Source organism: Theropithecus gelada, chromosome 15, assembly GCF_003255815.1.
Source record: "Theropithecus gelada isolate Dixy chromosome 15, Tgel_1.0, whole genome shotgun sequence".
Lineage (NCBI taxonomy): Eukaryota > Metazoa > Chordata > Mammalia > Primates > Cercopithecidae > Theropithecus > Theropithecus gelada.
The window spans coordinates 42,769,752-42,794,249 of record NC_037683.1 but is presented as its reverse complement, the minus strand read 5'-3'; the positions used below and the strand labels follow the sequence as shown (position 1 = coordinate 42,794,249).

Here is a 24,498-nt window from a genome sequence, read left to right as displayed (position 1 = left end):
AACCTTTAAGCCTGGCTCATGTTGGATATAAACATAATGTTTATCTTATCTCACAAATGTATGTGAAATGTACAATTACACCTTAGGATTCCAAAAATAGTCTGCAAAGAGTGAGCGGAGGCACCAGATCAATGCTGTTGGTTCTTCACACTGGTGAGATTCTACCTGATGAGTATTAAAAACACTCTACTTTCTGAGAATTCTTTATCACCGAATAGCAGTTGGGGATATGGGAGGAACTAAGGCATGCTTTGTATCTGTGTAGATCATTACTTCCATTTTTTTTTTTTCACATTCAAAATACTTTTTATAGGGTTGGGAATTGATGATTTCTCCAAAGCTTTATGAATTTAAAGCATGCCAGTCAATATAATAACATCTGTTAAGAATGTCAGACTTTGGCCGGGCGCAGTGGCACACGCCTGTAATCCCAGCACCTTGGGAGGTTGAGGTGGGTGGACTGCTGGAGGCCAGGAGCTCGAGACTAGCCTTGTCAATATAGTGAAACTCTGTCCCTACTGAAAATACCAAAGTTAACCGGGCGTGGTGGCTCATGCTTGTAATCCCAGCTTCTTGGGAGGCTGAGGCTGAGGCTGGAGAGTTGCTGAATGTCACTTGAACTGGGGAGGCAGAGGTTGCAGTGAGCGGAGATTGCGCCCCTGCACTCTAGCCTGGGCGACAGAGCAAGACTGTCTCAAAAAAAAAAAAAAAAAGAAAAACAGAAAGTCAGGTTTTGTTCAAAAAAAAGAAAGAAAATATCAGAGTGCACCCTGCTTAGTCAGCATTAATATTTTGTGAATTACATATATGTGTAGTGAGTATGACAGAAAAATGTATTTGTTTTTACTGTGGCCATGGCTAACAGTTTGAAAAACACTCTATCAGGAGGACATTTACTTAAAAGGCAGCTATAGTGTGGTCAAAAAAGACGAAGTCACGGCTGGGCATGGTGGCTCATGCTCGTAATCCTAGCACTTTGGGAGGCTAAGGCGGGTGGATCATTTGAGGTCCGGAGTTCGAGACCAGGCAGACCAACATGGTGAAACCCCTTCTCTACGAAAAATACAAAAAAATTAGGTGAGCTTGGTGGCGTACACCTGTAATCTCAGCTACTCAGGAGGCTAAGGCAGGAGAATCACTTGAACTCGGGAGGCAGTGAGCCAAGATCGTGGCACCGCACTCTAGCCTGGGTGACAGAGCAAGACTCCATCTCAAAAAAAAAAAAAAAAAAGAGGAAGTCAAAAGTTGGAAACGTGGCTTTGTTATGTAATCTCTACATACAACACACACTTCTAGTTATGTGATGGACAAATTTCTCTGAAAAACTCTTATTCCACAAATACCAAAACATATTAAGATCTAGTTTAAGGCAAAGGAAAGGAAGGGAAACCCAGGGACTGAACATGAAAAAGGATATGAAACTGAAATGGGAAGTAAAGAGGAAGATGAATGTGTAGATTAGATTACTGTTCAGTAAATATCTACTCCCTTCTCCGCACCCCCATGGGAGCAGCTTCTTTCTCCTCTGCTTCTTGACTCTGGGTATGGGCCATGTGACTTCCTCTGGCCAACTGATGTTAGCAGATATGGTGTAAACACAGAGTTAAAGTGCGCTCGTATGTAAGGCTTGCCTAGTACTCCTGCTTTTCATCATGGGAAGAACATGCCTTAGGTAGCTGCTGCTCCATGGACGATGAGAAACACATGGGGTCAACCTAGATCTTACCAATAGCTTGGAGCCAAGACCCGATGAACCTAGCCTAGATCAGCTGGACCCAGAAGCGTAAAAAACAAATGCTTTTTATTATATGACACTGAATCTAGAAGTGGTTTGTTTGCAGCATTATTATGGTGAAGGTTAACCAGGACATACGCTTGCCCAGAATAGATTCCAGAAACCTAGAGCCTCAACTGCAAGGGAGGAAAGAAAACAAGGTCTTGGACATAAATTCTTGGGTCCACAGAGGGTATGGAACTTCAAGACCCCCAGCTTTATGTAGGTATCTCAATTCTCTTTGGACCCAAAGATACCTACGTAAAGCTGGGGCTCTTAAAGGTCCATACCCTCTGTGAAGAGAGAGATTTTTTAAAAAATGTCTGTTGGCAAAAGTGACACAAGGAAATTCTGGGTGAAGGCTCTCTAGCTGTTAATATAACATTACTAAACACACCAGGAAACAAGACGCTGTGAATGAAAGGCAGAACAACAGCAAACAGCATAATTAAGACTTCACATATTGGAATTATGAAGCTACAAGGACTTCAAATATTGGCATTATTAGATAGTGATTATAAAATAACTATATTAAACTAAGAAGTACAACATGGAATCACAGAATAAGGAATATGAAAATAGGCATATTTGAGAAAGAATCAGATAGAATTTATAAAAATGTAAAGTGTAATCTTAATATATAAATATATATTTTATATAACCATAAAACCCAACGATTAAACAGAAGATTAGACACAATGGAAAAAAACTGGTGAACTGAAAGATCTATCATAAATAAATTACCCAGCAGTCAGTAAGGAATTAGATATAACAAATACGACACAGGTTAAGAGATACAGAGAGTAGAATGAAATAGTTCAGCTGTAGGGTGTTTCTCAAACTTCAATGTGCTTAAGAATCACCAGGAGATCATGGTAAAAAGAGATTCTTGGTCTTACCCACAGAGATGTTAATTCAGTAGGTCTGGGGTAAAGAATTTACTTTTGTAATAGGCCCCCAGGTGATGCTGATGCTGCTGGTTCTTAGACTGCATGGGGAACACCATGGGTCCTAATACATGTTTAATTAGAGCTTGCAAAAGAAAGAACAGGCAGGTCGGGCGCGGTGGCTCACGCCTGTAATCCCAGCACTTTGGGAGGCCGAGGTGGGCGGATCACGAGGTCAGGAGATCGAGACCATCCTGGCTAACACGGTGAAACCCCGTCTCTACTAAAAAATGCAAAAAAATAGCTGGGCGTGGCAGCCGGCGCCTGTAGTCCCAGCTACTTGGGAGGCTGAGGCAGGAGAATGGCGTGAACCTGGGAGGCAGAGCTTGCAGGGAGCTGAGATTGCGCCACTGCACTCCAGCCTGGGCGACAGAGCGAGACTCTGTCAAAAGAAAGAAAGAGAGACAGACAGAGAGATGGACAGACAGAAAGACAGACAGAAAAGAATGAAAGAAAGAGAAAGAGAGAAAGAGAGAAAGAAAGAGAAAGAAAGAAAGAGAAAGAAAGAAAGAAAGAAGAAAATGGAGAGAGGCAACAAACAAAGAGACAATGGCTGATAGAAATCTTTAGATTCGAGAAGCACACCTATTCTAAGCAGGATAAATTCCTATTCTAAGCAGGATAAATTAAGAAGAATCCATGTCAAAGACAAAGAGAATTTTTAAAGTAGCCAGACAGGTGATTTGCAAAGGAATGACAACTAGACCATTAGCCAACTTCACTACAGCAATAATGGAAGCAATAAGACACCAGAATAAGATAGTCAATGTGCTGAGAATTTTATTCCCTGTGTAACTTTCAAGAGTGAGAGTGAAATACTTTTTCAGACAAAGAAAAGCTGAGTTTACCACCAACAGTTACCCACTAAGGGAACTTCTAGAGGAAGTTCTTGAAGATGAATAAAAATGATCCCCAAAGAAATTCTGTATGCGAGAAGGAACTGGAAGCAAAGAAATAGGAAGACATAAGGATAAATCTAAGTAAACATCAACTGTAAAAAAATAAACAAACAAAAAACCCCAAACAAATAACATCTGTTTATGTTTAAACAAATAACGTTTAATTAGGGGAGTGAACCAAGACAGAACTAAAAAATTGGGCGACAAACACAAGGAAGACTTGGTTTCACAGAAGTTTTGATGTCCTTATGGTTGTCTAAGAGAAAAGCTGAGATACTTTCATCAGCTTTAAGACTTAAAGTTGGCTGGGCGCAGTGGCTCACACCTGTAATCCCAGCACTTTGGGAGGCCAAGGTGGGCGGATCACCTGAGGTCAGGAGTTCGAGACCAGCCTGACCAACATGGAGAAACTCCGTCTCCACTGAAAATATAAAATTAGCCAGGCATGGTGGCACATGCCTGTAATCCCAGCTACTCAGGAGGCTGAGGCAGGAGAATCGCTTGAACCCAGAAGGCAGAGTGGTGATCAGCCAAGATTGTGCCATTGCATTCCAGCCTGGGCAACAAGAGCGAAACTCCATCTCAAAAAAAAAAAAAAAAAGACTTAAATATGTTAAATATGTAGAGTAAAATTTCTGAAGGAATTGCTGAATAAATAGAAATATATGACTCCCAAAACAGCAGAGGTTAAACACTGTTCAACGTAACTGGAATGTCTGGGTGATTATTTGTTGAACTTGTAAAACCTTGATTAAAGATGCCTTCCCTTTACTGAGAAATCAAGGCTGTTTCCTTCCACAAATTAAACGAAATAATTCACATAAGTGCAGAACATGATGGTCAGGCACATAATCATAGCTCAAGATTTGCTGCTTCTTCTCTGGCCCTTTCCCAACAGGACCTACACGTTCCAATCAAACTAAATATATATATATATACACACACACATACATACATGACAGCCTTATTGAAATAGAAATCACAAACCATACAATTCACCTATTTAAAGTGTACAATTCACTTGGGTGTGGTGGCTCATGCCTGTAATCCTAACACTTTGGGAGGTCAAGGCAGGCGGATCACCTGAGGTTAGGAGTTTGAGACCAACCTGGCCAATGTGGTGAATCCCCGTCTCTACTAAAAATATAAAAGTTAGCCAGGTGTGGTGGTGAGTGCCTGTAATCCCAGCTACACAGGAGGGTGAGGCAGGAGAACTGCTTGAACCCAGGAGGCAGAGGGTGCAGTGAGCCGAGATTACACCACTGCACTCCAGTATGGGCGACAGAGTGAGACTCTGTCTCAAAAAATCAAAAATTAAAATTTAAAAAGTATACAACTCAATGGATTTTGGTACAGTCACAGAGTTGTGCTGCTATGAATATTTGTGTACAAGTTTTTGCGTGGATATGTTTTCATTTTTCTTGGGGATATAACTAGGAATGAAATTTCTGCATCATATGGTAACTTTATGTTTAACCATTTTAAGGGACTGCCAAATTGTTTTCAAAAGCAGCTGTACCATTTTATATTCCCAACAGCAGGGTACGAGGGCTTCAATTTCCCCACACCCTCACCAATACTTGTTACCAATACTTCTTACTGTCTCTGATCATGGCCATCCTAGTGGGTTGTATAATCTCAGCTCACTGCAACCTCTACCTCCCAGGTTCAAGTGGTTGTCCCATTTCAGCCTCCTGGGTAACTGGGATTACAGGCACCCGCCACTATGCCTGTCGAGTTTTTGTATTTTTCGTAGAGGTGGGGTTTTGCCATGCTGGCCAGGCTGGTCTTGAACTCCTGACCTCAAGTGAGCCACCTGTCTTGGCCTCCCAAAGTGCTGGGATTAAAGGCCTGGGCCATCGCACCTGGCTTATTTTTATTTGATTGTTTAAGCTTTTGGTTTCATATCTAAGAAATCATTGCCTAATCCAAAGATTATGCTTTTGTTTCCTTCTAAGAGTTTTACATTCAGCTCTTTTACCCAATTTGAATTAATTTTGTGTATCGTGAGGATGGGGTCCAACCAACTTCATTCTTTCGTATGTTAATATCCAATTTGCTTCAGACCCATTTGTTGAAAAGACTATTCTTGCGCCTATTAAATGGTCTTGGCAAGCTTGTTGAAAATCAGTTGACGTAGATGCTTTCATTTATTTCTGGCCTCTGAATTCTATTCCATTGATCTACACATCTATCCTTACAACAGCGCCACAGTGTCTGGATTACTATAGCTTTGTAGTAGTGTTGCTATTGGGAAGAGTGCGTCTTCGAACTTTTTTTTTCTTTTTTTTTTTTTGAGACAGAGTCTTGTTCTGTCACCCAAGCTGGAGTGCAGTGGCATGATCTCGGCTCACTGCAACCTCCACCTCCTGGATTCAAGCGATCCTCCTGCCTCAGCCTCCCACATAGCTGGGATTACAGGTGCACGCCACCATGCTGGCTAACGTTTTTGTATTTTTAGTAGAGATGGGGCAAACTTTTTTTATTCTTCAAGATTATTTTGGGTACTCTGGGGCTCTTGAATTTCTAGGATCTTGAATTTTAGGTTCAACTTGTTGATTTCTGTAAGGAAGCCACCAGAATTTTGATGGGGATTATATTGAATCTGTAGATCTATTTGGGAAGTATTGTCAGATTAACAGGTTAACAATATTAAGTCTTTTTTTTTCTTTCTTTTTTTTTTTTGAGACAGAGTCTCACTCTGTTGCCCAGGCTGGAGTGCAGTGGTGTGATCTTGGCTCACTGCAGCCTCCACCTCCTGGGTTCAAGCAATTCTCCTGCCTCAGCCTCCCAAGTAGCTGGGATTACAGGCATGTTCCACCAGGTCCACTAATTTTTGTATTTTTAGTAGAGACGGGGTTTTACCACATTAGCTAGGCTGGTCTTGAACTCCTGACCTCAAGTGATCTGCCCACCTTGGCCTCCTAAAGTGTCGGGATTACAGGTGTGAGCCCCCGTGCAGCCTAGAAATAGTAAGTATTTTGATCCATGAATATGAGGTATCTTTCTAGCTATTTAAGCCTTTTTTTTAAAAACAATGTTTGGTGTTTTCAGAGCATACATTTTGCATTATTATGTCAAATTTATTCCTAAATATTTCATTCTCTTTCTAATATTGTTATGGAATGTTTTTGTAATTTTTTTGTTGTTTATTACAGGTGTATAGAAATACAACTGATATTTCTATTTTGATCTTGAATCCTGCAATCTTGCTGAACTAATTTCTTAGCTCTAATAGTTCTTTCTTAGGATTTTCTGTAAGCAAATATCATGTCAACTGCAAATAAAGATAGTTTTACTTTTTTCCTTCCCAATCTGGATGCCTAATTTCATGGTCTTGCCTAATTGGTCTGGCTAAAGCTTCCAGAACAATGTTGAATAAAAACAGCCGGAGTGAAAATCCTTGTCTTATTCCTGATTTTAGGGGGAAAATATTCAGTCTTTTACCATTAAGTATGTTAGCTTTGCAGTTTTCATTGATTCCCTTTTTCAAGCTGGGGAAGTTTCCTTCTACTTTTTTTTTTTTTTTTTTTTTTCCTGAGACAGAGTTGCTCTGTCGCCCAGACTGGAGTGCAGTGGTACAACCTCCGCCTCCTGGGTTCAAGCAATTCTCCTGCCTCAGCCTCCCGAGTAGCTGGGACTACAGGCCTGCACCACCATGGCCGGCTAATATTTGTATTTTTAGTAGAGACAGGGTTTCACCACATTGGCCAGACTGGTCTCAAACTCCTGACCTCAAGTGATCCCCCCACCTCGGCCTCCCAAAGTGCTGGGATTACAGGTGTGAGCCACTGTGCCTGGCCTCCTTCTAGACTTTAAAAAAAAATTATTTATTTATTTATTTATTTTAAAAATTATTATTTAGAGACAGTGTCTCACTCTGTCACCCAGGCTGAAGTGTGGTGGCATGCTCATAGCTTACTGCAGTCTTGACCTCCTGGGCTCAAGTGATCCTTCCACATCAGCCTACACAGTAGGTGGGACTACAGGTGTGTGCCACCACACCCAGGTAATTTTTTGTAGAGACGGGGTTCACTACAATATTTTGTAGGCTGGTCTCAAACTCCTGGCCTCAACCGATCCTTCCACCTCGTCCTCCCAAAGTTCCGGGTTTACAGGCAAGAGCCACAGCCCCTGGCGCTTTCCAGTCTTTGTGAGTGGTTTCATCACAAAGAGGTGTTGAATATTGTCAAATGCTTTTTCTCAGTCCACTGAAATGATGTGGTTTTTCACCTTTATCTTATTAATGTAGTGTATTACATAAATTGAATTTCAGATGTGAAACCAACCATGCATTCCTAAGATAAATCCTACTTTATCGTGGATTAATCCTTTTTATACGCTGCTGAATTCAGTTCGCTAGTATTTTGTTGAGAATTTTTACATCTGCCTTCATAAGCGATATTGGTCTGTATTTTTCTTATGATGTCTTTGTTTGGTTTTGGTATCAGAAATATATCAGTCTTATAAAATGAGTTGGGATGTGCCCCCTCCTCTTCTATATTTTGGAAGAATCTGTGAAGAATTTGTATTAATTTTTCTTTAAATATTTGGTGGACTTCACCAGTAAAGTCATTTGGTCCTGAGTTTTTCTTCATGGGTATTTATTTATTTATTTATTTATTTATTTAACTAATTCAATCTCTACTATGTAATTAGGTCTTTTCAGATTTTCTTTTTGAGTATATTTTAGTAAATGTGCCTTTCTAGGAATTTGTCTATTTTCATCTAAGTTATCAAATTTGTTGGCACATAGTTGTTCACAGTATTCCCATATAATCCTTTGTGTTTCTGTAAGGTTGGTAACAACGCTTTTTTGTTCCTGACTTTACTAATTTGAGTCTTCTCTCTTTTCTCAGTCTGCCTAGCTAAAGGTTTGTCAACTTTGTTGCTCTTTTCAAAGAACCTCTATTGATCTCTAACTTAGTTTAAAACAAGATCCAGGGGTGTGTGTTTGTGTGTGTGTGTGTGTGTGTGTGTGTCTTGTATAGTTGGGCCCAGAATAAGAAAATACTGAGATTATGCTTTCATGGATAGTACAGCTGAGTGATGGAAGGCAAAATTCATCAGTTGAATTAAGAGCAGAGAGGAAATCAGAACTCAGCACTCCCAATACCTGATCTTTTGCTGTAATTACTAAGGGGTCCTGTTATAAGGGGAGCCCCTGACTCGTTGGCCTAGTGACTTCCTTTCCCAGTCTTGCTTTCCCCATCTGAAAATACAAGAATGTAGTTTCACTGAAGAAAATCACGATGATCATGATAGGCACTACTATTTACTGAGCATCACTTTATGCTGGGTCCTGTGCTGAACCCTGTTACATGGATTTCACAAACCACAAGTCACATGAATTGGAAAGGGACGCAGGGCCACATCCCTATAGCTAGAGGCACTGGTTAGGTAGGGTAACCATTACTACTGCCACACTTTAACCAGGAACTGCTCCCTCCCTGACACGTCCTGGGTCTGATAAGCAGTCCTCCCGGGGTGTGGGAAAGCACAGAAACCACAACTTAAAGGCAGCAAAAGGCCTTCTAAGCCCTAGCACACATCTCCTCTGGGAATGGGTAGCTTGCTACCTTCTGAAATAGTCCGGCTGGTCACCACCCAGTTAAACCACTATGCTTGGAAGAGCTGTCTCCATTTCACAAATTTATCAACTTTGCTTGGAGCAGTTCATGGACCATTTTCTGTTTAGGTTTAATTCCAGGCCTGCAAGGCCTGGCCAGCATGGGAGTGGTGGTCCTAAAGACTTGTTCTGAAAGGATAATCTTGGGCAAGCCAGTTATTGTCCCCGAGTCTCAGTTTCTTCATCTGCAATGGGGATGCCGAACATATCCATAATGAACACTGGATGGACCCTTCCATGGCTCAAGTTCTAAGCAAAACACTATGATGCATTCCACTCACTTAATCCTCCCAAGACCAGTGAAGTAAATACTATTCTCCCCACACTGGACAGAGAGAACTGAGATTCGAAGAGAATAAGTAATCAAAACTGCAGAGCAAGTAGGTGGTGGGGCTCAGCAGCCCTGGATGACTAACTCCATGGTTTGAGAACTTAACCATGTGATAACACCACTTCACAGGTTTGTCCAGACAACTCGAGAGCATAAAGCACCCAACACAGTGCTCAGGAAGCTCCCTACCCCCTTCCCTGAGTATGACCTGGGTTCATGGAAGCACCAACAGTGAGTTCCAAGACCAGCCAGAGCAAAGGGATGTACGACACAAAGGCAGCTCTCATCTCACCAAGTTATCTGGAGCTTTCAGCAGCCCAGGGCACTTCTCTTGCAAAGTAGCCTGGCATCTTCTGTGGCTATGACAAGTTACAGGAGGGAAGTTGCTCTATGACCCTCTGAAGCTTCCTTCCTTTCTTGGTCTCTGCATTTTCTATGTTCCGCTTCTGCTGCCGTGGCCTCTATCAGGCATGGACTAGGCCTAATATTGGTGAGACTGCCCTGGGTACATGCTGGCTAGACAGCTGGACTTCTCAGGCCCTCTCTACCAGCATGCTCCCAATGCACCCAGTTCCCTGTAGGTCTTCCCAACAGATGATCTCCTGCAGGGTGCCCTCCATGTCCGCTCACCCTGTGGGGCTCAACCATGCCCTATACCTGTCAAGCCTCTCTCTCGAGCTTAGATCTCTCTCCTGGGCTCCAGGTCATTCATCCAAATGCCTTCAGGGTAGCTCTATCTCCAGCCAGCAGACCTCGAAGAACACTCATCATCTTTTCCCTAAAACCTGATTCTCTCCTGGAAAGGACGTCACCACCCTCCTAGTCACTCAAGCAAATTCAGACACTGACGCCAGCAGAGGGAAATACTCTGCCTGAGTCATACAGAACCAGGGGTCCCTAATCCAAGTCCCATGAGCAATCTATTTTGCCTTCTAAGAGCTCTAAGTTCATCTGAAGTCCACACAGAAAATAAATGCCCAGGCTGGGCGTGGTGGCTCACCTCTGTAATCCCAGCACTTTGGGAGGCCGAGGTGGGCAGATCACGAGGTCAGGAGTTTGAGACCAGCCTGGCCAACATAGTGAAATCCCATCTCTACTAAAAATACAAAAAGTTAGCTGGCCGTGGTGGCAGGTGCCTGTAATCCTAGCTACTATGGAGGCAGAGGCAGGAGAATCACTTGAACCTGGGAGGCAGAGGTTGCGGTGAGCCAAGATCGCACCACTGCACACCAGCCTGGGCGACAGTGCAAGACTCCGTCTCAAAAAAAAAAAAAAAGAAAAGAAAAGAAACACCCAAACAGGATCACTATTGGATATAGTTTGAATTCCTGAAAGTTTCTACCCCTTCAACTAGAGTAACAATAGTAGCAGCAGCTAATATGTATTGCATGCTTAAGACTGCCAAGCACAGTTCTAAAGCAGTCTGCATACATTAACCCCTTTACCATGCTAAGCTTGTAAGGCAAGTGCTGTTGTATTTACATTTAATAACAAGGTAAGCAAAGCACTGAGAAACAACTTGCCAACAGCAGCACAGCCATGACTGATGAAGCCAGAATACAAACCCAGGCAGTTTGCTTCCAAAATCCAGGCCGCACTGCCGCTTTTTTTTTTTTTTTTTTGAGACAGGGTCTCACTCTGTTGCTCAGGCTCGGATGCGGTGGTATGATCATGGCTTACTGCAGCCTTGACTTCGTGGGCCTGGGATTACAGGCACACGCCACCATGCCTAGCTAACTTTTCACTTTACTTATTGTAGAGGCAGGGCCTCACAAGTTGCCCAGGCTGGTTTTGAACTCCTGGCCTCAAGTGATCCTCCTGCCTTGGCCTCCCAAAGTGTTGCGATTACAGGCATGAACCACCACGTCTGGCCCATAGTGCTACCTTCTTAGATATTATCTAAAACAAAGTCTGACAATAGTAAGGTATATATATAATATATTATTAAATAAAAAAGTAGTTGAGATATGATTGACACAATAAATTGCACAAGTTAAAAATGAGTAATTTGATGCTTTTGACATGTATAGACATTTGTGAAGCCATCACTACATCACATTCAATATGATCTCATTTATGCAATATGTATATAGAAAACGTAGAGGAAAGAAATATACCAAATGCTAAGAGTATTTGTCTGGGTGATAGGATCATGGATAATTAAAAAAATACTTTATTTATAACCAAGTGATTCTCCTGCTTCAGCCTCCCTAGAAGCTGGGACTATAGGCTGTGAGCCACCTTGTCCAGTGAGTAATTTTTTATACCCTTCCAGATGTTTCTGATTTCCTATAATGAACATGTACTACTTTTCCAATCAGAACAATGAATTTTTTTGTTTGTTTGTTTTTTGGTTTTTGGTTTTTTTTTGAGACAGAGTCTTGCTCTTGTCACCCAGGCTGGAGTGCAATGGCGCGATCTCGGCTCACTGCAACCTCTGCCTCCTGGGTTCAAGTGATTCTCCTGCCTCAGCCTCCTGAGTAGCTGGGATTATAGGCACCTGCCACCATGCCCGGTTAATTTTTGTATTTTAGTAGAGATGGGGTTTTGCCATGTTGGCCAGGCTGGTCTCGAACTCCTGACCTCTGGTGATCTGCCCACCTCAGCCTCCCAAAGTGCTGGGGTTATAGGCATGAGCCACCGCACCTGGCCAAATGTAACATTTTAAAGTGATGATGTGATTAATTGAAAATAAAGGCCGGGCGCGGTGGCTCAAGCCTGTAATCCCAGCACTTTGGGAGGCCGAGATGGCCGGATCACGAGGTCAGGAGATCGAGACCATCCTGGCCTACACGGTGAAACCCTGTCTCTACTAAAAAATACAAAAAACTAGCCGGGCGAGGTAGCAGGCGCCTGTAGTCCCAGCTACTGGGGAGGCTGAGACAGGAGAATGGCGTAAACCTGGGAGGCGGAGCTTGCAGTGAGCTGAGATCCGGCCACTGCACTCCAGCCTGGGCAACAGAGCGAGACTCCGTCTCAAAAAAAAAAAAAGAAAAGAAAGCCCATAACCCTCTCCCGGGGCCCACCTCCCTGCAGGAGAATCATAGTGGGTTGAGCTCCACCGAAGGGGCTGCCTGTAGCTTGGCTAGCCCCTCAGTCCCTCTAGCACTTACTGTATTTCAGTTCCCAGGTGCTTGAGGGAAATATTCTGAAGGGCAGGGAAGGGCTGCAAGGCAGCTGCCACACCCACTAGCCCAGGGGGTGTTTTCACAGGGCACAGGAACTCCTCCAGCTCTGCTTCTTCTTGCCCTGGGAACAAAGGAAAGGGAAATCAATCAGCTGGGTCACTGTACTTGGAAAGACAGGTCAGGTGGGATGCTATGGGTGCAGCCCTGACTGGGAACAGGCTGGAGTTGGAGAGTTGCAGGGGCACGCAGGCCTTCCCTGTAGGTTAACAGCAGCAAAATAGGCTTTTCACAAAATGTTCTGCAGCCAGTAAAATGATGCATTTTGCTGGTACAGCCCTCCTGCAAACCCCTTAAAAATATGCAGACCTAGCTGGGCGTGGTAGCTCACGCCTGCAATCCCAGCACTTTGGGAGGCCGAGGCGGGTGGATCACCTGAGGTGGGTAGTTAGAGACCAGCCTGACCAACATGAAGAAACCCTGTCTCTACTAAAAACATAAAATTAGCCAGGCATGGTGACGCATGCTTGTAATCCCAGCTACTTGGGAGGCTGAGGCAGGAGAATCACTTGAACCCAGGAGGCGGAGGTTGCAGTGAGCCTCGATGGAGCCATTGCACTCCAGCCTGCGCAACAAGAGCGAAACTCCGGCTCAAACAAAAAAAAGAAAAAAGAAAAAAAAATGCAGACCTACAGTTAATTCTACATCTGAGAGTTCAAACTAAAGATGGAAGTGCAGACAAAACTTTATGTGCCAAGAGGTTCATTCTAGCATTGTCACAATAGCCTCAAAGTTGGAAAAGATCTAACTTGGGAATAGGTTAAGTATATCAGAATGTCTTCATATAATAGAATATTAATCATTCAAAAACTATGTGAATAAATACTTATAAACAGGGAAACTTGTATGGAATATGATATTAAGTGGAAAAAGCCAGATTAAAAAAACCTTGGAAGGCTAGGTGCTATGGCTCACACCTGTAATCCCACCAGGTTGGAAGGCTGAGCCAGGTGGGTCACTTGAGCCGAAAATTTGAGACCATCTGGGCAACATGGCAAAACCCCATCTCTACAAAAAACAGAAAAATTAGCCGAGTGTGGTGGTGCATGCCTGTAGTCCCGGCTACTCAGGAGGCTGAGGTGGGTGGATCGCTTGAGCCCAGGAGGTGGAGGTTGTGGTGAGGTGAGATGGTGCCACTGCACTCCAGCCTGGGCAACAAAGCAAGATCTTGTCTCAAAAAAAAAAAAAAAAAAAAAATTGGCGTTATAGTATTATCTCAATTGTACAGAAAAAGTCTCAAAGAAATATACTCCGCAATCTTTTTTTTTTTGGAATTAAATAATCTAATTTCAAATATTAATTACAATTTTAGGAAAATAACTTTGATTAAGTGATTTAAAAGGCAGGGACAGGCTTCTCTGTAAAATTATTTCCAATCCCAGCGCCATTTCTGGGCTTTTTCTCTCTCCCAGTGTAGAGAATCTTGGAGATTGCTGGGAGGCAGTAAGGTGGTGTGTTCTATGCATCGTGAAGATGTTTAATACTGTGATGACCAAGCAGAATCTAATATTCTTGGCCCTTGTACTCCCAAGCACTATACTCCGCAATCTTAATAGTGGTTTCAGCTGCGTGATGGGATTTGCAGTGAGCAGGCTATTCTCATTGTATTTTACTGTTTTTTCCAAATTTTCTACATAAACATGGGTTACTTTATAAACAGATAAAGAATATGTATTTATCAAAAATAGATGTTTATACAGAGATTTTTAAAACACAGGCAAATATTAGGGTCACATTACTGAGTATTAAAATACAAAGTAGGACATTTTATATTACTGTATGATCTGAAACATGTTTAAATAAAAGGCAGGCAGGAGATCATAACATAAGGTTAATACTGGCTGCCTCTGGGTGATAGGATTATAGGTTCTTTTTCTTTTTAGTGTTCCAAATGTTCTGTGTAAACAGTGATTCTTCTACAGTGAATGACTTCAAGATGTTTAATGTTAAGCAAGCTTTCAAGGCCAAGGAAATTATCCGAAGTATAAGAGAGGGGAGGTGAAATATTTAGAAATTAACTTTAAGTGTTAGAAAAAGGAGAAAAGCCGGGCGCGGTGGCTCAAGCCTGTAATCCCAGCACTTTGGGAGGCCGAGGCGGGCGGATCACGAGGTCAGGAGATCGAGACCATCCTGGCTAACATGGTGAAACCCCGTCTCTACTAAAAATACAAAAAACTAGCCGGGCGTGGTGGCGGGCGCCTGTAGTCCCAGCTACTCGGAGGCTGAGGCAGGAGAATGGCCTGAACCTGGGAGGCGGAGCTTGCAGTGAGCCGAGATCGCGCCACTGCACTCCAGCCTGGGTGACACAGCGCGAGACTCCGTCTCAATCTCAAAAAAAAAAAAAAAAAAAAAAAAAAAGAAAAAGGAGAAAAGAGCCAGGACCACTTACGGGTTGGTATAAGCTTGATTAGACAGCCCCTGAGACCTACCAGGGCAGCAGACACTTTCCACTTGGAACCCTCTTACTGGGAGATTGAAATATTTAGGAGTGGAGATTTGTTTATGCACTATATCTGCAAAAAGGGTGTGGGTATAAAAATATTAAATATAATGATGGGGGCCAGGGGAAGCTGTTCAACCTACCTAAAAGAAACTTTGCAGTAGTTCAAACAACAACAGACAGTATATTTGTAAATTCCTAACAGGCTCCGTCAGATCTGGCAGGCAGGCCAGCACTCTCCTCAAATGCCACATCTTTGAGGTCCTCCCTTCCATGAATCCTCTCACCAAACACTGACTGGGTGTTTACCCTGAGGCTTGTGAGTGTGGCTGGAGAAAGAGAAGAATCAAAGCAGAAACTCACAGCCTAAGGAGTAGGGAAGGGGAAGAAGTACACACCTGGGGAACCCCAGGTGCTGGGTTGTGGCAGTTCTGGGAGGTGGAGACGGCGTCTTTCCAATCCAGGTCAGGGAAAACTTCCTGGAGGAGGGGCACTGCAGCTGGGCCTTAAGGACTGGGGTTGATTGGAACCTGCAGGAGGAACCAGGAAGGCTCTTTCTGTGCAGAGCATACAGGCAACGGGTTTCAGACCCAGAACTGAGTTTGCGGGGAGGAAGCCTGGGGAGATGGGGTGGGGAAGGCCAAATAGAAGCGGGTGTGGGTAAGTGGCTGGATCTCATCACGATGGAAACCAGAGCCCCTAGGGGTTTGAGCAGGGGGCTGAAGAACCAAACCTGGCTTTGGGTAGAAGATATGTAGCTGGGCCCTGTTTCCGTGGGGAGGGTGCTGTGACCTGGTTGCAAATCACTTAAAACAAACAAACAAACAAAACAAAAAACAAGGGTCAGGCGCGGTGGCTTACGCCTGTAATCCCAGTACTTTGGGAGGCCAAGGTGGGCCGATCACCTGAGGTCAGGAGTTCAAGATCAGCCTGGCCAACATGGGAAAACCCGTCTCTACTAAAAATACAAAAATAAACCAGGCGTGGTGACATGTGCCTGTAATCCCAGCTACTGCGGAGGCTGAGGCAGGAGAATCGCTCCAACCTGGGAGGCGGAAGTTGCAGTGAGCCGAGATCACGCCACTGCACTCCAGCAGCCTGGGTGACAAGGCAAGACTGTCGCAAAAAAAACCCCAAAAACCTAACAAACAAACAAACAAAAACAAGAAGGATACTCTCTACCTTGTCTTCTTCAGAGTTAATGTATACAAAAATGTTTAAAAAGCCATAAAGCCGGGCCGGGAGCGGTGGCTCACGCCTGTAATCCCAGCACTTTGGGAGGCCAAGGCGGGTGGGTCACAAGGTCAGGAGATTGAGACCATCCCAGCTAACATGGTGAAACCCCGTCTCTACTAAAAATACAAAAAAGTTAGCCAGGTGTGGTGGCACGCGCCTGTAGTCCCAGCCACTTGGGAGGCTGAGGCAGGAGACTTGTTTGAACCCAGAAGGCAGAGCTTGCAGTGAGCAGAGATCATGCCACTGCACTCCAGCCTGGGCAACAGAGCAAGCCTCTGTCTCCAAAAAAAAAAAAAAAAAAAAAAAGCCATAAAGCCCTATATTGTTGGACTCACATCTTTCAAAGTAGCCGTTAAGCCAGACTCTGAGCTGATTCAAAATAAATAAAATTTTCTTATTTATCAATACTTTAACCATCTTATTCTCTTTCATTCAAAGCAAACCAAAAAAACTTAACAGTTTTTCTAAGATTTTGATATCTTAGCAGTATTTCCCTAACTGCTAATATCTGTTTTCTTGTAAGTGCCACCCGTGGCCCTAGATCAACTCTGAGACTACGTAGAGCCAAGTCCTGGGGGTTGCCATCCTGGTGGGTTTTACCAATGAGGAAATAGCCACTCAGAGAGCGTGAGTTTTGTGGCCAAAGTCAAAGCTAGCATGTGACACCATTATAGACTCAAACACAGTCCCCACTTTTGCTTTTCCCACTAAACCGTGTGGCTTATCAGAGCAGCCTTTCTAACAAGCAGGTCATCTAAGACAGGAGGGGCTACCCATGAAGGCACAAGCCCCCAGTGCAAAGGAGTGTGCAAGGCACAGGCGGCACATGATGGCGATGTCCCAACAGAGACCAGCGCTTCCTGCAGGAGGCAGAATCAATGACCTGAGACTGTAGTCTGGGGCACCCTGGAGAAATGCCCTCCGTGAGTGACCACACAGAGGATTTTCAGCAGCATTTATTTGTAATTCTCCTTTTGCGTAAGCTCTGACGGTTGCCCCACGTCCACTGGGAAGAAGTCACTGCCTAGACAAAGAAAGGGCCTGGCCCAGGAGATCACTGCCTCCCTAGAGGACCCTGGATGAGTGCCTGGCTGTCCCTCTGCTTTGGGAGGGCAGGTTATGAGTCTCTGCAGCCTGGGGTGTGAATTTCAGCACTGACATTGTCTTACTACATGACTCAGGACAGGTCTCTTGACCTCTGAGCCTTAGTTTCCTGGTCTATGAAATGGAAACAGCAGTAACTACCCTATAAAATTATTGTGAGGATTAAATAAGATGATGCATGTAAAGTGTTGGGGCAGCAGGCATATTTCAGGATGGTACACATTTATGCAGGTCCTTTGTAAACTGTAGCTTACTGTGGCAACTTGCTATTCTTATTATTATAAATCTCGTGGGTTCCCTTTGATCTTTCTTGGCTCTGCAGAGACCGTTGTTTAGGTAAAGTATAAAATGAAGTTGTAAATGCTTAAAAGCAGGAGAGAACATGCCTTGCAGATTGCTCAAGAGCAGTGACGAGACGCTTTTTACCAGGAATCTCTGACTCAAAGTCAGACATGGGTCAGGAGGTTTTCAACGACCCGGGAGTGGGCCGCTGCTTCCTCAGGAAGGGTGGAGGCGGGCGAGGTGGGGCAGCCTGCTCCACATGGCTAATCCAGGCCTTGCTGACTTGCCCAAGACACCAGAAACATCTTTCTAGGTGGGCTAGGAAGGTTATGCCAGGCCCTGGGTCTGGGAGGAGAGTGCAGGCTTGCTACAAGGCGAGGAAAGGCTTCAAGAGGAGAAGCTCATGTCCCTGCTTCCTGAGTCTCAGACAGCATCCTCCTCGGGAGACTGGAACCCAGGTCATCACAGCAACTCCATCCCTTTCTCCAATGCCCACAGCAGGGGCTGGCTTGGAAGAGGCCCACCGTGTGTGCTGAAGCAAAGCCGCAGAATTAAAGAACCTGCAACAGGTTCGCCACAGCAGAAGAGGGCTGAGGATCCCAGAGCCATGCTTCCACAATCTGCTTCTTCAAATTTCAGTTAAGACACGCAGGAATTCTATTATTGCAGAGGTTTCTCCTGGCCTCTAGTCTGACGCTGACCTTTGCAGCGGCATCAACCCAGGCTGCAGTTTTCTACAAAACCAGGGTTGTCTGGCTCCCTGGCGGATGGGGAGTGGGGGCTGGAGGAGAATGCAGAAGCAAAGAAACCCTTCAAAAGAAACTCCAAAGAAATTCCTAATGATTATTAAGAATGAAAGGAACAGTTATTATAATAGTGATAGCATATATATGTTTGTATATATAGTATTATGATAGTAATAGTATGAGCGTATTCTATGCACAGACATATACACATAGAATAACAATATTATTAGGACAACTCCCATGTATTGAGCACTTACTATGTGCCTGAGGTTATGCTAAGGGGTTTACATTCCTTTCCTCATTTAATTATAAGGTTTAGTGTATTGCCTTACACATTCACTCCACAAATATCCAATGTGCCAGGCAGGACACCAGGGAGGTGATACAGGCAACAACAAAAAAAGGTCCCCACCCTTAAGGGGAACGGGTGGAGATGGACAAGGACAGGGGTAATTATTAATAGAACACAATGGAACAGGTCTCCCTTGAAGTGTGTGAAAAAAGTGTTGAGGGCCCAGAAAGAATCCAGCTGACAAAGTCTGAGAAGGCTTCCAGGAGGAGGCTGGCAAGAGGAGGAGGCAATGCTGGAGCTTGGCCATAGAGAATAAGCAAGAATTTGCCAGGCAAAGGAGAGAGCAGAGACTCTGCCGAAGCATCAAGCCCAAGGCGGCGACTGGGGAAGCAGGCAGAGGTGAGATCAGGAGGGATAAGCCCTGAGCGCAGGAGTGGGGTTGGGGGTGGCCTTGGATGGCAGTGACGGGTTCAGGTTCTCATTTAAGAAAGCTCACTCAGGCTGCAGAGAAGGGGATGGGTTCTGGCACAGGCCTCCACATGGGGACACTGGAGAGGAGACTGCTGTGACTTTGAGAGATGAGGTCTGACCTGGGCAGTGGTGGCGAGAAAGACCTGAGTCTGATGTGTGGGTCAGAGGGCAAAAATGGCCAGCACAGTGATTGACTGGACTCACTGGCTGGAATTGAGGAAGGGTGGGAGGCAACTCCTAGCGGGTACACAGCGGGACATCTACCGAGAAGAGGGAAGGAAAACGAGAAGAAGGGTTGGGGCAGATGTATTCAGCTTTGGACATGCAAAGCACCCAGGTACAGAGGTCTGGGGGTACCTTGTAACAAGTCCTGCCCTTGCCTATTTGGCCTGTCAACTGAACATGCAGCACTTTAGACACTCTGTGGCTTTGTACTGGGGCCTGATTTTTCATGTTCTTGCAGGGGCAGCTGTGAGGTGGTCCATACTGATCCTAAAACCTGCCAATCATGTTCCTGGCTGCAGCATGGGGGTGGGAGGGTGTGGTCTCCTGAATCCTCCACGATGGGATGATACAGGATTTGGGATCAAGAAACTTGATTCGTGAGTCATCTTGGAGGAAAGGATCCTATCTTATGGGAACACCAGTGATAAAAATCATTGATCTGGCCGGGCATGGCGGCTCAGGCTTTAATCCCAGCACTTTGGGAGGCTCAGGCGGGTGGATCACGAGGTCAGGAGTTCAAGACCAGCCTGGCCAAGATGGTGAAACCCTGTATTTACTAAAAATACAAAAATTAGCTGGGCGTGGTGGCACGTGCCTGTAATCGCAGCTGGCACGTGCCTGTAATCGCAGCTACTTCCGAGGCTGGGGCAGAGAATTGCTTAAACCTGGGAGGTGGAGGTTGCAGCGAGCTGAGATTGCGCCATCGCTCTCCTGCCTGGGCAACAGAGCGAGACTCCATCTCAAAAAAAAAAAAAAAATCGCTGATCTACCCAACTCATGACACAAATCTACAACATTGCATTTTCTTATTAACCCTCCTCACGGCAATTCTGTGAAAGTTTGATTTCTTGAGTCATCGTAATAATAGCTCACTTTTATTGGGTTCTGACCATGTGCAGGCATTGTTCTAACCATTTTAGGTATATGAATTCATTTAATCCTCATAACATCCCTAAGAAGTAGGGATAATTTATAAACCTCATCTTATGGGGAAGGAAACAAGCTCAGAAAGGCTAAACAACTTGCCTAAAATTATATAGGACTAGGATTTGAACCCAGGCAACCTGGCCTCAGCCCAGATTCTTGCCCTAACTAATCCTGAGTCATATCCCTGGCTCTCTGCTTCCTTAGCAGAGGGCTCCTCCCGCTCACTCCCAGCAGGAGGGTAAAGGCTTAATCACCAGGGCCCTGGGTGTGCAGGCAGGAGGGTAGCCCATTGGGTACCTAGCTCGAGGTGCAAGGCGGGCCCATTCCCAGCCAGGGCGGCATCAGGGGCGGCGGGAGGTGCTGGCGGGCTGTTGTGGAACTCCCAGCGCTTCATCTGCAGCTGCTGCAGCCAGTACAGCATCACTTGCTTGGTGGCGGCCTGAGAAGCACAAGGATTAGTTGGCAAGGCCCTGTGCCTGCAGGGTGGCACTGGGTGTGGGAAGAGGGGAAGGTTGTGGGAGGCTTAGGAATGCTCTCTTTCCCAGGAAAAACAAAAAGGGTCACTGTAGGTATGTATGCTTCCTGGCCACAGAAGATCATCAGGCTCTGATCTCCCACTCAGAGGTTCTTTAGCTGCTCTGGGCCTCAGTTTCCTCATCTGTACTCTGGTGACAATAAGACTCATTGCATAGGGCAATGATGAGGATGAAATGAGACAAGGGTATCACACAGTCCCTGACACACAGTAGGTGCTCAAAATGTGCTCACTGGATACAGGAATTTGGAGGTGCTGTGAGAGAGGGGAGGTGCACTGAATTCTGATTTGGGTGGGGTCCTGGTACCATCACTATCTCGCAGGTGAGATAGTATCTCACCTGTGTGACATCTCCAAGTCTTTGCTGCCTTTTGTGGAATGGGAGTAATCCTTCTTGCCTTGGGGATGCACCGGAATCATGGCTATGAATGGGGACTGGAAAGCCACATGTACATGGTGACGACATGGTGGCACCTTCCAGGTGCTCTGGCCTTCCAAATAAGTTCTTGGTAAATGCTGGTCATTAGTCTCCCAGCACTGGCTGGTGGCTGGTCCAAGCATCCACTTTCACATCCAATAACTCCTGGATTCTTCAGGAGGGAGGCAAGGCAGGAGCCCTTTCTTTCTTTTTTTTTTTGAGACGGAGTCTCGCTCTGTGGCCTAGGCTGGAGTGCAGTGGCCAGATCTCAGCTCACTGCAAGGTCCGCCTCCCGGGTTCACGCCATTCTCCTGCCTCAGCCTCCCGAGCAGCTGGGACTACAGGCGCCCGCCACCTCGCCCGGCTAGTTTTTTGTATTTTTTAGTAGAGATGGGGTTTCACCGTGTCAGCCAGGATGGTCTCGATCTCCTGACCTCGTGATCCGCCCGTCTCGGCCTCCCAAAGTGCTGGGATTACAGGCTTGAGCCACCGCGCCCGGCCCAGGAGCCCTTTCTATAGATGGAGAAACTAAACCTCTGAAGTCGCCCAGGCATGTGGTGATAGAACTGGTCCCAAAACCCTGGTCTATAAGTTGGATTTTATGGCCAGGAGATTAGTGGCTTCATAAAGAAGGCCTGAGATCAGTTGAGGTGGGCTGCAGAAGATGGACAGCTCACCGGGCATGGGTGGGGATTCTCACAGAGCAGCCTGCAATCAAGGCCGCATGAGAATAGCAGCAGGCTACATGGCAACAGAGGCAAGCTCACGGTCTCAGGGGCTCACTGGTGTGCATTGTGCCGGGGTGGGGGTGGGGGGTGGTCTGTGAAAGAAACCGTTAGGCTGTCATGCAGGTACCAATAGGACACATGATGCCCACCAGTGTTCTGTTTCCATACACTCTCCCAGAGAGACCACAGCACCTCCCAGGTCTTCCCCATGACCTTAATGCTGATGAGCTCCAGCCAAACCCAAATACCCCATTTTATTAATTCATTTGACAAGGGTATACTAAGCACTGACATATGTGTCAGAGATGGTGCTAGGCACTGAATACAGGGGTGAGCCAACACACATGGTCCCTGGCCCCTTGGAACTTGAGAGTCTCCTGCAGGGGACATGTACCTGGATGTTCCATGGGCTCCTCATCCTGAGTTTCCTCCTGTCAGTGACTGACCCAACCAGGCAGTCAGCCAGTTACTCCAGCCACTCCTGACATCTCCCCCATTCTACTTCCCTACTATCCCGAGCCACCTCCATTGTCCCCCTCCCCACAGCCACAGATCTAGTTCAGCTGTCACTCTCTCCTGATCACCTTCTGATGGGCTCCCTGAGTACCAGCCTTGCCCTTCCCTTAGTTTCTTCTCTACTCAATAGTCAGACTGGGCTTTTGCTACTTGGCCTAACTCGCCCTCAGGCTCTGCTCTTCAACTCCATTGTTTGGGCCCCTCTGTCTTTCTGGCTCATGTGATTTGCCTGGACACTCGGGGCTGTATCATGGTTCCCTACGTTTGCTCACGTGCTCTCTTGGCCTGGAATACCTTTCTCCCTCTTGTCTGCTTGCCACCTATTTCTTCTCTGAAGCCTCGGGTGTGTCCTTCCTCCAGATGCTTTTTGGGCTAGCCCCTTCCACTCGGTGGAAATGACTCCTCCTGTCACCACACCTTCTTGCAGAGACCTACCACAGTGTCTCTACAGAACATTTTAGGGTTCATGCAGGTTCTCCATCAGTCTCTCCCACCAGACTTTAAGCTGTCTGAGAACCAGGGGCAGAGGTGCTTTAGCTCCACACCCCAGAGCCTAGCGCAGAGCCAGGAACAATGGAATAGTATTATAAAGACCCTCTATACAGCAGTCAACCTGTGGAAGAGACACATAGACCCAGGAACCACATGACCTCGTAAATGCCTTCCCTGGCCAGGGATTCCTGAGTTTCATTATTTTAACCAAGTGCCCCAGCCTGGTCACCAGCCATCCCAGTCAGTAAAGGGGAACTGAACCCGGGGGCATCCACAGATACCCACTTAGCTGGAGGTGGGGTTGGAGGGGTGGAAAGATGGGGATGGGGTGGGGAAGGCTATCTCCTGGCATATTCTTCTCTGATGCCCATAGAACACTTAGCCCAGATCTGTCTTTCCAATTAAATTATGAGACACCTCCTCTTGACATGAGCACTCTGACCTTGGTTCCATCACCTTGTGTGTGCACGTGTGTTTATTCAACAAAAAATTATTAAGTACCCCACTAGGTACCAGGCTGTATTCTAGGTGATGAAATTAATTCAACAATTTGTACATGCCTGTGATGTGTCAAATGCTTACAAACCACCTAGGTTCTGAGAGGTAAAGCAACTTGTCCAGGGTCACACAGCTATTAAGTAGCAAATGTACAATTTGAATCCAAGCCTGTCTGATTTCAGAGAATGTGGCCTTTCTACTGCTTCAGGCTTTCTCAGTTAAACATGACGATAAAACAAAACCTACCCCTTGCTGCTGATAGGAAAACAGGTTTAGGCATGCCTAGATGAACAATCTAGGTTGACTAGTGAAACCTAAGTGTTTATCTTACCAATCCCTGCCAATCTCTTCTCAGCATTTACTGACCTTGGCCAAAACATCAAGAAACGGGAATCAGAATCCTGGCCTTGAGAGAGGATTGCAAAGACCATATTTTGACTTCCTTAGGTCCCAGGTAAGAAAGTTAAGGTAACTGCACTGTCAGGCACACCCAAAAGTAAAAGTTTTGATTCAGCACTGAGAGGTCTGAGAGGTAGAAAGACTACGGGATTCCAAGCTACCCCACTCTCTAGATGCATGACCTCGGGCCAGTCCTTTCATCTCCCTCTAACTCAGTTTCTTGATCCGTAAAATGGGTCTGTCGTCCCTGCCTTGTGGGAACCCAATGAGGAAATGGGTGGGAATGCACTTTGCAAAGCACAAAGTTCTTTGAACACGTCGGTGACGACAGTTCCAATCAATTTACTGTGTCCACCACACACTCGCGCCCAGCCGTGCCCTGCCAAAAGGGGACCTCACGCCGCTGGGAAGGAGAAAGTCCTTC

The 24,498-nt window shown here is 45.5% G+C and overlaps 1 protein-coding gene across 4 annotated transcripts in view; it reads right to left on the bottom strand.

The window, feature by feature from the left end:
• The window catches only part of TBC1D2 (TBC1 domain family member 2), a 62,853-nt gene that overhangs the window by 37,114 nt on the left and 1,241 nt on the right, over nt 1-24,498 (bottom strand). For 3 of the 4 annotated variants that reach the window (XM_025360371.1, XM_025360373.1, XM_025360374.1), the window contains exons 2-3: nt 20,786-20,927; nt 12,694-12,829 (exon numbers count right to left, since the gene is read on the bottom strand). In XM_025360371.1, the coding sequence (XP_025216156.1) occupies nt 12,694-12,829; nt 20,786-20,927 (278 nt within the window). The remainder of the gene's footprint in view (nt 1-12,693; nt 12,830-20,785; nt 20,928-24,498) is intronic. The other variant, XM_025360375.1, reaches the window with a different exon arrangement.